At 26.4% G+C, this 14150-nt stretch overlaps 1 protein-coding gene across 1 annotated transcript in view; it reads left to right on the forward strand.

The window, feature by feature from the left end:
• LOC129611065 (uncharacterized) overlaps positions 1-14150 on the forward strand; it is a 122544-nt gene that overhangs the window by 86205 nt on the left and 22189 nt on the right. Inside the window, exons 15-18 of the mRNA XM_055523991.1 lie at positions 11356-11456; positions 11717-11832; positions 13313-13427; positions 13821-13912. Of these exons, the coding sequence (XP_055379966.1) occupies positions 11356-11456; positions 11717-11832; positions 13313-13427; positions 13821-13912 (424 nt within the window). The remainder of the gene's footprint in view (positions 1-11355; positions 11457-11716; positions 11833-13312; positions 13428-13820; positions 13913-14150) is intronic.

The following is a 14150-nucleotide window of genomic DNA, read 5'->3' on the forward strand; positions in this document are numbered from 1 at the left end:
ATTGTTTAATTATAATGAAGGATTCTTAATATGAAATTGGGGTAAATAATTTTATTAATGTCGTACTGGAAAATGTCAAATTTTGCTATTCCATTCGAATTTAAGTTCCTTAAATAATAATTTTAAAGAATACAATTTTGGGAGGTTTTTATGGACTAAAAACGCCTGAAACTTCTATACTCAATACCTGCCTAAAATTGAAAAGGATTTAAAATCAAAATTTGTTTTAAATCTTTATCCACTTTGTATCCGTGGAAAACTATTAATAATGCCAATTCTTGCACAGTAATTTGAATTCGTTCAGTGTTGAGTTTTAACTTTTATTTTCTGAATAAATTTTTGATATGAACGATTCATCTAACTTTTATTACAAATTTATCTCAATGTCAGAAATTTTTTTCTTTCTATTCATCTGTATATGATATTCCGTTTGTTAGAACAATATAATGTTCTTCCTCGGGATGGAATTCTAAGTCGATCTAGCCATGTCCATCCACCTGTTGTTAAAGCGAGTGAGAAGAACAGAAAGCGCTAATGATATGAAAGTGCTTTTTTTATTGCACGCATATTAGAATTGCAAATGGGAAACGTCTGTCATTGAAGCAAGTACCTCTCCCCAATACAGGGTTCTGGTAATAGTAAATATTCCTTAATATTTTTTATATTCTTGTTGCAGTATGTGTCATCTACTCTCAAAACCTAACGTAACGGCGCTTCAACAAAATTAGTATTATTAAACTAGCTTGTTAGTTGAAGTTGGAAAAATTAATATTCATATGAAATTTTACAGCCGATTTTTACACTATTGCTTATACAAATAAAAATTCCCTTAGTCGAATTTGCTACTTGTTAATTTTAGTCAACATTTGAATTACCTTTTAATATAGCTTTATTCATAATGTTTACACATAGAACGGTGATATTATAGGCGGGAGTGTGGGGAGGCTACAATAACTCGCGAATGGCTGCAATGGCTCGTAGGATATCCTCTTGCCCCACTTGGTTCGCTTAAGAATCTACAACCTACTTATAATGTTGTGTTAAAAATTGATTAACAAATTTCAAATATAGTTCTAAATTTAGAAATAAAAATATATAAATAATATTTTGCAATTAATTTTCTCGAAATACGATTCTCCGCCTTAATAATTTTTTCCATTGTTCCATTCATTTCCAATTGTTAACCATACAGAAATAAAACTTTTCTAAAGTATTCTAATTTTAATTATTCTATATTTAAATAAAACCAGTTTATTATTTCACAAGTAATTTTTTCCTCCATTAGTAAAATATTAACAAAACTTCAGAAAAGTTTTAAAGTCATAAGTCCATCTTGTCGAACCTAATTAGTAAATGTGTTTATTATCCCAAAAAATTTGTTTTCAAAATTTCTAAATTCCAAATATTCTTTAATTAATTTTTCACATTTATTACTCCGTATAAAATAATTCTATAATTATCTCTTATAAAGTTTTTGAATATACAAATAATATGTGTACACTGTAAAAAATTTAGTCCAAATTTTAACCAAAAAGTTCCTGCATTTTATGTTAACCAAAGTAGTTTTAATTATATTCCAGTAGCTTATTACTGAAGAATTTAAAATCTAAATTCAGAAATTTAAAGTGTAAATTCAAAAATTTAAAATTTAAACTGTTTAGTATGCAAAGTTTTAATTGTATTGTTTAAATATAAATTATAAACCTAACAGTTTCAGCTAAAAGTAAACCTGCGTAGGTCAAAGTGGAAATTTTTAAACAAACAAAGTTTAATTTTAAAACCCAAGAATTTTGTTTTGAAATTGCATTTCGAATAAGTAAATAATTTTCAAAACACAACAAGTTTTGAATTTTAAACCACTACCGTTCATAATTGCAGAATTTAATCTTTTGTGGTTTATTTTTTAAGCCAAAATAGTTTTAAAACGCCATTTTAAATTTAAAAAGTTTGAATCAAAACTTCAAAAATTTAACTTTAATTTTTTACAGTGTACGTTGGTTTTTGGTTTATTTTATCTAGTTTAAGTTCCCATGTATGTATATAATGATATAAGAATACCTTTAAGAGATCCTTAAAAACTTGTATAATACTCGTATACGGTTAAAGAGAGAGCACAACCAATAAAAATAAAAACAATTTTTTTTTTGTTTCCAAATTTGTAATTCAAATTTTTTTGGATAATATGTGAGATTTTTATCACGAAATTTTGAAATTAATTTTTCTAATGGAATCAGATGTAAAATAATAAATACGTGTTAAATTTTATTCTTACCTAATAAAAACTTTTATAGAAATGCCTAAATTTTTTTCATTATATTGTAATACGTAACGTATGTATGTATGTATGTATTCCAATTCAAAGTTCAGGAAACTGTGATGATAAAATAAGTATGGATAAACAAATAATAATGAAATAAAATCTCGATTTTGAAGTTTTTTTTATTACTTCATTACATACACATAAAAAATGTTGAAATTTATTATGTGTGTGTGTGTGAATATGAGGAAGAATAGGAATTTTATTAAAAAAAAAAGAAATTTGCATACTTTTAGGTTGCTGTTTATTTTTCAAGTTTACTTGGAACAGTTGTTTGAGCTATTTAAGAAAAAAAAAACCGCGAAAAATTATTTTGATAATTTCGAATAGAAATAAAATTGTAAGCGCTTCATGCGACGGATTAATAAAGTTGTTGAAAAGAACACAAAAAGGAAATTATTGTGCTCCTAAGCACCGTACTGAATCATTAGTAAACAACCATTTTCAGTGCGTTGGTTCATAGAATATCATTTTCTAATAAATGGAACAAGTTCTGGAAATTTATTTAAAAATTCGCTGAATAAATAAACTGTTATTCTTCTATGAAAATCAAAATTAAAATTTGCTGATTACAATATTGTATATCATAATTATTTGGGTAAAAATGGTTTCGAACGATTTAAATATACTTCTCTTGGATAACGTTTAAAATTAATTCTGGTTTCACTCCAATCAATTGGTAATTCACGATTTTTCCATTTTAAAAATTCTAATAAACCAGTTTTTCTTTCATCATTAATCGATCTCATTTCTTTAGATTTTTTATTGGTATTTTCTTCAGATGCTGGTTCAGATTCAATGCACTCATTTTGAGTATGACAATGATTAATATTTTCTAATTCATTTAATGATTCGTATTTGTCACAGAATTTAATATTTGATTTTGTATTACGTTTATAATTTGCAAAATTCAAAGAATAAGTTTTATTATACTGTTCAGAAATATTTGAGTACGACTTGAAATTTCCACGAAATTCAGATTCATTATTGATGCAAACAGCTTCGGAAAATTCTCCGGTAATTGGTGAGTTTTTCATTTCTTTTTTATAATTGAAACAAAATTCTTTTAATATTAAATTTTTTGATATAATGACAGAAATTGAAATTTGAAGTATGAAAATGGAAATTAGATTAAAATTTTTTTTCAAAAAAAAAACAAGCCTCCTAAGGCTTTTCATTGATTATAAAAATTTTAAAAATTTCTATGTGAAGTAATAAATTTCAATAACAGTAGAAAACTCTAAGTTTACTAAAATCTAGCACACTTGTTTACGTACTTAGCAAAAGTAATTGCATACTAAGTCACTTGTTATTTTATTTCAATTATATTTTAAAATGAATGGTTAGTTCTGTTATGCCAATTTTTTTCTGTATAATAAGCTCAACCTAATTAATTTTGAAAATAATAATTAGTAAAAAGTTCATAAACTGTTTTAAAATTCAATTGAATGAGTTGACCTTCAAAGTGTACAATTTTTCACATGTATATGGAACATGGAAAACAAAAGAAACCCTTAACAAAAAAATTAACATAGATTTTAATTAAAATCTTTTTTAACAAGTTTTTTTTTTTAATTTAATATTCTACTTATATTTTAAATGCAAAATATAGCAAAACATATTCTTTTGTATTTTAAATGTTTATGTACACACAAACAATCTAAAAATGTAAAATTCAGGTTATACAAGGTGTTTTGCTATTTTTTTTTATCTAACACTCTTCAATCCATACTAACAACCATTCATTAAATCGTAATGTAAACATTACGTTGAAAAAAAAATTATATTTTCGCTTCCTGTTATCTTCCTATAGCTTCTCGCTGCCTTCATAAATTACAAACAGAAGTAATATTTTCTATAAATTCACGAAGCCACATGAATGATCAGCAAAAAGGTTTATATATGAAGTTTTATCTTCAACTCTAGTACATGAAATCCACTATGGTGGCTACTAATACTGTAAAAAATATTTTAAGCAAAAACTTATAAAATTTTTTTATAGGTCTAGATTAAAATTTCATGTAATGAACGGTAACGTGGAGAAAAATCTGTGTATCCGTTTATAATTTCCAATATATTCTAAATGTTATATGGTCTATTGCACTCCAAAAAGACGAAATTTATAAAATTGTAATGATAAAACAAGTTGAAAGATCAAAAATCCTGGGTTGTCACGCCTCACAAGATCTTCTTTTATTGATCAAATATATGTGTGATATTTTTCTACAATCACAATTAAAAGTAAGAATACCTACTTTATGGCTTCCAAGGGTTTGAAAACTTTTTCAGTCTATACCATATACACTCGATTTATTTAACAAATATTAAAATTTTTTAATAGCCAATAGTCTGAAAATCTTATTTCGTCTATTTTCAAGGATATTCCAAGTACGATTTTGTCAATTGAATTCATTTACTTTATTGTCCTTTTCATTCTATTGTAATTCAAATGTACATTACTCAAATTTCAAATCATTTCAAATGTACTCGTATGAGTAGCATCCTGTCGACGAAATTATTTGAATATGTTCATATATATTTTAGAATTCTTTGGAAAAATCGAAATATAATTACATTATACACAAATCCTTTATATGTCTAGAGTATTTCTTTCGTTTTTTTTTCCAAAAATGTTAACCAAAAATAAAGCTAGAACATAAAAATGGAGAAACATATTTATATGATCATGATTTGATTTCATTGTGGTTATGTGACAGTTGCTTCCCATATTTGTAAAAATTTTCTGTACCATCACGAAGAAAACAAATAAAGAAAGTTTTGTATGTGTTTTTTTTTGTAAAGGCAACAACAATTATTTTATTCTTTAATCCTTAATCCTTTATTGTATAATAAGTTGATATAATCAACAACAAAACTTAAAGAATAAAAGAACTTTTCTGAAATTTTTTTTCATAGCTTTAATCTTAAACAATGAAAAAATTTCACTATTTTGTGCTAAAAATTGTGCTATTTAAGTGTCCAATTCGCTTATATTAAAGTATTTTAAAGAATAAAATAACATTAAGGGTTATCAAGTTACCATTAATAGTCTTATAATGAAGTTTAAACAACAAATTCTTCTTAATTATGTTCGTAAAAATGACCTTAGGTTGTTAAATTGTTTTAAAGGAAAATTAAATTTAGCATTGTATTTTTAGAGTTTGTTTCAGGTTAAAGTTTAAAAGTAAATTAAAAATTTATTTTACTTGGCACACAATGTAAAAACGTGTTCATTATTAATGAAAATTTTCACTCAAATAATTTAAGATTTAAAAAAAATTTAATCACTTCTGCTTTCTTGGAAAAGCACTTTTGCTTTCTTTTGAAAATTTTATTAATGTTCAAAATTAAGGAATTTTGACATCTTAAAAATTAGAAGATAAAAGGTTTAGTTGACAATATTGCAAGTTTTCTTTCAAGAAAAATTAAGTAATATTAAGAAACTTCCTAAATTGTTATTTCAAATAGGGGTATAGCAAAGGATAGCCGCTTTGGCTTTAGGCCATCCAAAATCCTCAGCGCATTGTAAACATTCACGTAAGTAATTTGGTCTGGAGTTATTACGCTATCTTCAGCTACTGAAGAGCAGCTTTCTGTCAAGTCTGCATTGTTTTCAATGGTTGAAACATCTGGAAAACTCTTAAAACTCCAATATTTTTTCTTTTTCACGGCTCAGTATAACTGCTCGTTTCCACGCTAGCTGATTTGGTTTGATAGCTATCAGAAGCAGAAATGTGACCATCTTCTTTCACCAAAACACTTTTACGGTCTTTCAAGCTCTTGATACTACTTAAGGTCGACCGTAAGTGAAATTTTCCACTAGACCGTCCCTTTTCGCCTAAGCTCTCTCTTGTGCTTACTTCTGTTTAAAGGGCAATTGTAACTTCTTCCCATTAAAGACAGGACGCATTTGAAAACTTAACAATTAATTAACCGTGTATTAACCATCGTATATTGTCAATAAAATGATTGCGAATGTGGATGGAGTTGAAATTATAGAATGTGGATTCATGTTGTAATCAAAAAAATTGGAAATTTGAACCTCAAATTTTTATTTTTCTTCTCATTTCAAATTATGTCAAAAATAATTTTTCTCAATAAAATATGGGAAATAATTTTAATATGCAATAGGCACATAGTGCACATACATACATGTTTAATAAATTAATTACAAATCTAATAAGTTTTTATTTGATTTCACAATTTTTTTGAAAGCTTGTGCATATTATGTACTTAAATATACATACGTAGTAGGCCTTTAAAAAAAAAATTTCAATTGAAAATTAAAATTTTGACATTTTATTTTTTACAAAATTTTAATTTTAGTGGAAAATTTTTATGATCCTTTTTTTTCATTTTATATTGAAATTTTAAACAAGAAATTTATGAAAGAATTCTAGCTGAAAATTATGAGGAAAACAATTGCTAATTTCTAATTTAATAAAATTATTGAATTCCTAATAAATAAATTTCAAAAAGTTCAAGAAAATAAAAACTTAAAGCTTCCAATTTTTCAACTTTAATAAAGAATTACATACATATGTATACGAATTGAAATTTAAAAATTTTTACGAAAATCCATAAAACTTAGGAATAGAAATGATGAAAGTATTACGCAGGCTACAAAATTTTCAAATCATGTAAAAACTAAGAAATTACAAGAATTTAAAAAAAAAGAATTATTTTTTCATCATTTCAATGGAGAAATAATTAAATTTTTCGAAGACAAGTTCAATTCTACAAGAGAAACATGAAGACCATCGCCCATTACTAAATGTAATCTTTAATATTTTAATATAAATTTAACAATTTATTTTCAAATATCTTTTATTTTAGATCAGTTATAAATTTTTTCAAGAACTCTAAATGCAGTCATCTTATGTAGCTTTAATTCTTTTACCACATTTTAAAAATTATAAAACAACAACGGTTCAACTACATATAAATCTCATTCTACCATCATTCTCTATTTAAATTAAATTTTCCAATATTAGAGAAATTCTTTTAATAATACTAAGAAACAAAACATGTCGCCGCAATGTATGCAATATTATTTACTGCAAATTCATATTATTTAGATGGTTCTGATAATGTACAATTAGATGTTAAGTTTTATTTAGGGGATATAAAAGTCACCTATAGACTTTTTTTCATGGAAAATTTGTCGCTTTATTTTTAATAAGAATCTTCAATATTTTATATACATACATATGTATATTATAGTTTAAAATATTCGTTTACAATAAGAAAACAATTTTGTTCTATATTTTATACTTTAAAATCTAATATAATTAAAATTATTGCCCCACTCTGTTGATGTAAATTTAGATTGACGTAATGCGTCAATTTATCAAAATTGCCCAACATTAAGAGAAAAATAATCGCAACTAGGGAAGATTGAAGTTCATCGTCCTCTTTTTTTTTAAATGAATGAATTTTCATAATATCATGAATGAGAACAAAATATTTAGATTTTTTTTCATAGTATATTTAAATTAATTCTATACAACGATTCCATTTAAAGGAAAAAACTTCTTATTTTTGTGGTATTTTCCGAACGTTTGTCTTTGAAACAAGAATAAACAACGCAGAATTCAAATAGAGTTGAATCTAGTTTTTGTCTGATTTAATTTGGCTATAGCATAATTTTGATTTTGTGATAGCGGTTTCACTAAATAAACAAAAGTGTTTATTATTTTCAATCGGGCCCTCTGTCTATCCTTCCGTCAGTTTGTCCGTTTGTCTTCTTGTAAAACTTCTACTCCCTTTGAAATGGAAAGCGGACATTTTATAGACAAACTTGTTTCCGTGAAAAAAAATTTTTTACTATTTACCGCCCCCCCCCCACTCTACTAAAAGTTTCAGCCCTTAAATTCCTAGAAATAAAATTTTTTTTATTATTTGTTGTAACGAAACTACAATCCTTTTTCAAATTTTGAAAGCACAGGTAGCGAGTATGCTGCTTCTACCGTTGCACAACACAATTAAATGTTAAAAAAAAAAACGAAATGACCGACACTTATAGACACTAAATAATTCCAAATAATAATAAATAATAAATAATCTTTTCCAAATTTCTATAAAAGCGGAAAGATAACGGTAAATTCCGTGCCATCAAAAAGTATACATCGTGGACTATTTTTAAAAGCAGCTATCACTTGTTCAAGGGAAAAGTGCTTCCTTACAAACCATTGGTTTGATTCAACTTTATTTGTTTCTTATTTCTGCTTATTCAAAATAAAAGATAATTCCTTTAAACTTTGAACCATCTGCCATATAGATATTATCCTTAAAAATACTACTTTCATACTTTGTAATTTTTTAACTTTTAATTTGTTTTGGAAAAATTATAAAAATTTTTATTCTGATGACCATCAATTAAGAAAACTCATTCAATTTCGGCCTCAGTAATTTTTGATTAAAATTAAAATTTTTAATTTATGGAATACAAAATTTTTAATTAATTGTGTAATTTTGATGTATTACACAAAATATACGAGTTTTATAAAGCATTTGAAAAAAACAAAGTTTGAATGCCTTCAATTTTAATCAACTTATTTTTTTTTTTGTTTATCATGGAACATTAATTTTCTTGCAAATTAAATAAATTATTTGTTTTGTTCAGATTATTTAACCAACAACTATACATATGATGTTGGTTGTGGTATTCTAATATGTTGTGGCTGTGAGATTCCTTTCATATATTCAAATTGTAAATTTTCTTAAAGGAATTTAAGTTTTTAATAAAATTGAATTAAAAAAAATAGTTACGTCGAAAATAACTATAGTAGTACGAATAATGGTCAGTCTTAGCTCAAGTTGACTGGATTACTAAATTCACATCAAAAGCCCATTAATAAAACAGAACTTTTACACAAATTGCCCACCATACAGAACAGTTAAGAGAACAAAACAAGATAAGAGAACAAGTTAAATTTATCGCTTCCAATATTCTGACTTTCCAATTAAAAAACAAAACAAAAGTTTAATATTATTAAAGAATAACAAACCTTCTCCTTTTTATAAAATGGAAACTTGTAAAAAGCATCAACTTTTTTACCTTTTCAATAACTTTGTTACCAAAATGTGAAATTCAAAATTTTGCCAACAAAATTTTTTCTTTCGTCTTAGTCTTACTTAAAAATATTTTAAAAGTTTAAAATATTTTATTGAAATTTTTCTTTGTTTTCTTTTTGAGAGTTCACTACTAGTAAGAAATGTTGCCAAAAGTTTCTCAGTGAAATTTAACCAACAATAGAGAATCCTTAGACTTTTTTTGTTTTTCCTTTTCAAATGCTAAAATTGTACACTATTTTTGTTTATAGGTCAATCTAATATTTTAAATGTCAACTTGAATTAAAGGATGCTTTTGATATAACGGAAAATATTTTGTATCAAGACCAAATAAATGTATATGTATAGTTGTGTACGTGGAACGTATATGATTTCAGAACAATTTGTCAATCAATAAGTCGAGAATATTAAAGAAAACGAAATTAAAATGGTAGTCTATTTCGAATTTACGAATTTTTTATTGCAAAAAATAATTATAATTAAAATTCTGGACATGAGTTTTTAGTTTTTCTATATAAATTTTCAAAAGCCTTCAGTTTCATATTGCTGGTTTACAATGGCAATTTAATTATTGAATCAAAGTCTCGTGAATCAGTCAAAGAGAATTTTTGGAGGTAAAAACTATAATTTAGTGCTTTCTTACCAAATTTTATGGAGTTATCTCAATCAGTTTTAGAAATATTTGAATATTAGTGTTGAAGATTGTGTGGCAGCTAACCGAACCTGTCATGCCATTCCACTAAAATTTATAGGATATATCTGAATTGTAATTGGAGACATGGCTTCCAAATGTGTCCATTACCTGTACTACCGTTACCGTTGTTCGAATTTCTACAATTGCAATAGCATACGCCCATGGAAGAGAAGAAATAATTGCTGAAAGTTTGGTAGTACTTTGCCTATTCGTTTTTAAGTTATCGTGCGAACAATTGTATACAAGGACATCAGGTATGTCTAAATCAACACAGAATTTGACGCTGAGCAAGAATATACATACATTTTCACATTGCAGTCAATTCTTTCAAGTGATTACAAGCTACATACCAAATTTAATACATCCCCTACTAAGTCCGTATAAAAAAATATTATGTTAACTGAAAAAACAATGAGCACTTGGTAATTAATTGTAACGCCAAAATTGTATAATTATGACGCGGTGTATGAAAATGCTGTAGCTATATACTAAACACTTTAAAATTTAAAGGGAAGAATAACTACGACATGAACTAACATGAAATTTCTGAACTAACTTATTTTTGTGTTAAAACGTTGTTTTCGAAATTCTACACCGCTTCGTGTTTTACAAAAAAATATTGCATTTCTCACTCGTAAGCAACTTAATTTTAGATTTAAAACAACAGCTTAACCATTATAGTTTTTGTCATTTAGATCCTTATTAATCGGACACACTCAACATTCGATCATTATACTTTAATTACCATCTCTCAAGTGACAAACCAATTTAAGTGATAACGAATTAGGTACTGATCCGAATGTGATTATTTAAGTTTCTTTAGTATTTACACCAATGATTACAGTCGAAAATTTTAGACTTTGTTTTATTCGTAACTTTTTTTACAAAATATGGGAAAAAAAGTAATAAGATACTCACCAAAAACTCAATTATCTCTATTAAAAAATTCATACAATCCGTCGTTGTAATTATTTTTGCATTCTCCAGGTATACAATAGCTTACCTTACAAGCTTACATACGAATTAAACTTCCACTTAGTTTTTTTTCTTTAGAACAAAATCAAAAATACAAAAATGGAAAATGAACTCGAAAATCTACAGTTCATTGAAAGACGAAAACAAAAAAAAAAATAATACAATATAAATTTTTACTAACATGATAAAAGATTTTCATAAAAACATACCAACACTATGTAGCTCATAGCAACAGTATACTGTTATAGTCTTCTATTATCTTAGTTTTCACAATTGTTTTTTTTTTGTTTCTCAGGTTGAAGCTTTTCCAGAAGCTGTACGTTATTGGGAACGTGTATCAGATGGTAAAATTCTTTTACCTGGTGAAAAATATCAAACAGCAACTCATACAGATGGGTAAGTACAGAACAGAACATGAAATACTTCTTTTATACACAGGCATATACAAGAATGCTTATAAGTGAAAATGTTGTACAATTTTAAATCAAGTGTAAGTGTTTATTGAAAAGCAAATGTATGTATGTATGTATTTAACATTGATATCACATTACAACTTACAAGTTTTAAATTTTACAACAATTGAATTTTAAGTACTCTAACATTACATGAAATAAAATATACGAAAATTCTTTTATTTCTGGGTGTATTCAAACTAGATATAAAGTTACAATGCGATTGTCCATAAATAATTTATACTCAGATGACTTTGGTCGTTACTTTTGTGTTGCAAAGAATGAACTTAATTCAACAATTGCATCATTTGAAGTTATAAGTAAGTTTTTTGTTTTGTTTTTTATTAAAATTTTTCACCTTATAATTTTTTGTTTAAAATAGCTGTACAAACGTACATATACAAAAGTATATATATTGTCTAAATGTATTCTATTTCATTTTTAATAAAGTTGCCCCTTTTATTTAAAATTAAAAAGAAAAATTAAAGAGATTACACAGTACTGGTCAAATTGTCTGCCGATCCTGGTAAGTGAGGCAAATATCCTGATTTGCAACTTCGTAAAATTGATTAGTAGGGTTTCTCTGGTTATGGCTTCAACAACTTTTAATATTTTTTAAATTAGTGTGCTAGTAAGGTAAAGATTGACCCTTTAGCATTTCATTTTTATCACTAATTAAAATTGGCAAAAAAAATGGGTTATTGGGTTTTGATAAATTTTAAACAGATTTTAATTAAGATTATAGTAAAACGCTTCAGGCTTTATATTTACAGTATTATTCCTTAAAATATAGCATTTAACTATTTTGTCCGTGAGATGCAGTAACATTAATACTTTATATATATAAAACCAGTCTATATAACGCTTTAGTTACCAAACATAAAGAGGCTGAGAATATCAATTAAAAAACTTAGCAGGTACCTGAGCAGCCTGGGTTTGGAAAGGCAAGACACTCGCAGATTTTATGGGGAAGAAGGAGACGCTCCAGTACAATTCCCTGGGAGAGTGGGTTGCTCTCGCAGGCAGGAGAAAAGGAATACTAGGGGATTTTGCTTTCACGGCGGCGGAGTTGCGGTTCTCCGTGCGGTTCTCCAATACATCAGGGATCGAGTGCTATAGGGTCATGCACCTGCACTCAGCGGGGGTGGGGCACAGTAGATCCCTATGCGTGGTCGCGGTGCACTGTTCCTTAGTATTTTTTAAACAAAATTAGATTATATTTTGGTTCTGATATCAGTTGTGAAATTAAGACGCCAAATGGCAAATTTGCATGCAACTGGGCTGCTCGCAAAATGTAATTGATTTTACTAGGGTTAACAAAATATAATTAACCAAGTTTTATTTTATAATACTGTCATTAAAGTCTTCGCCCAATTATGTGTATTTCTCTATAATTCTGGTTAATAATTTATTTACAAAATATTTAAGGTATAACCGTGCTCATTTTGTCGATTATGTTCAGGGGCCAAATTAAATATATACAAATAAATGTTATTGTATCTAAATTTAATAATTAAAGCTTTCACATTAAATGTTTTATTTAATTTAGAGAAATCGATTCGAAAACACAACTTTAGCAATCTTATAAACCAAACTAGTTTCTTCTTCACTTTTATTAAGCAAATATTTTGATCAGCTGTGTGAAATTGCTTCTAATTTTCTCAAAATATCAAAATATAAATTTATTATTATTCTTGTATACTTTCTAAGAAAAGAAAAATTATATTTTCCTTTTAAATGTTCCCTTTTCTTTATTTGACATTATTTTCTTTTTTATTTTATTTCTATATCAATTTACAGAGAAAAACCCAAATAACGCTCTACCAACAATGCCAAGTTTAAAAGTATTTGGGCGTCGTCCGCCAGAAGTATTTTGTCCGCCAGCAGTTGTATGTGAAAAATGCGCTGAACCAAGGTAATTTTCAGTATTCTTTTAATGACTTTTAAAAATTACAAAATATAAATGAAAAACTTAAAAAAACAAAAAAAAAAAACGAAAAGAAGAAGAAAAGAGGACAAGGATAGAAAGGAAATAGTGAAAAAGCTATAAATCCTTACATAAAAAAAAAATATTTTCCTCTCCATTCTTCATTCAAATTAAAAATAAAAAAAAAAGAGAAACAAAATGAAACTTTGTTTTTGCATTTAATTATTACGAATTTCTCTTTTTCGTCCCTCTCTTCTTCTACAACATTTTCTCTGCTTTTTTTTTTTATTTTTTGCTTTAAACTCTTTTAATTTATTAATTTATTTCATATTTTCCTTCGCTCTTTTTATTATTTTAATCATTCTCTTATACATTTAACAGTGAATTTGAGTGCAAAGATGAGATTAGAACCAATTTCTATATACAACAGACTGGTAATTACAGTTATCCTGGATGGCCAAAACCAGATCATGGTAAGTTTTTTTTGTTTTATGATCTCTCTTTTCTGTGTTGTTTTTTTCTTGTCTTCTTTAATTTTAAATGGGGTTATAAATTAAAATTTAAAAAAAAAAAGATTTTTGTCCTTAAAAGTTGTATGCTTTGCATATTTTTTTTTAGAAAGAGAGAAAAAGAGAGAATGAGATCAATATTCAGATTAATTTCTTAAGTATTTTCAATAAAATGAAAAGTTTATTATCAAAGATTCATAAT

This window comes from Condylostylus longicornis, unplaced genomic scaffold (assembly GCF_029603195.1).
Source record: "Condylostylus longicornis isolate FDR11 unplaced genomic scaffold, ASM2960319v2 ptg000048l, whole genome shotgun sequence".
In the NCBI taxonomy this organism is placed as follows: domain Eukaryota; kingdom Metazoa; phylum Arthropoda; class Insecta; order Diptera; family Dolichopodidae; genus Condylostylus; species Condylostylus longicornis.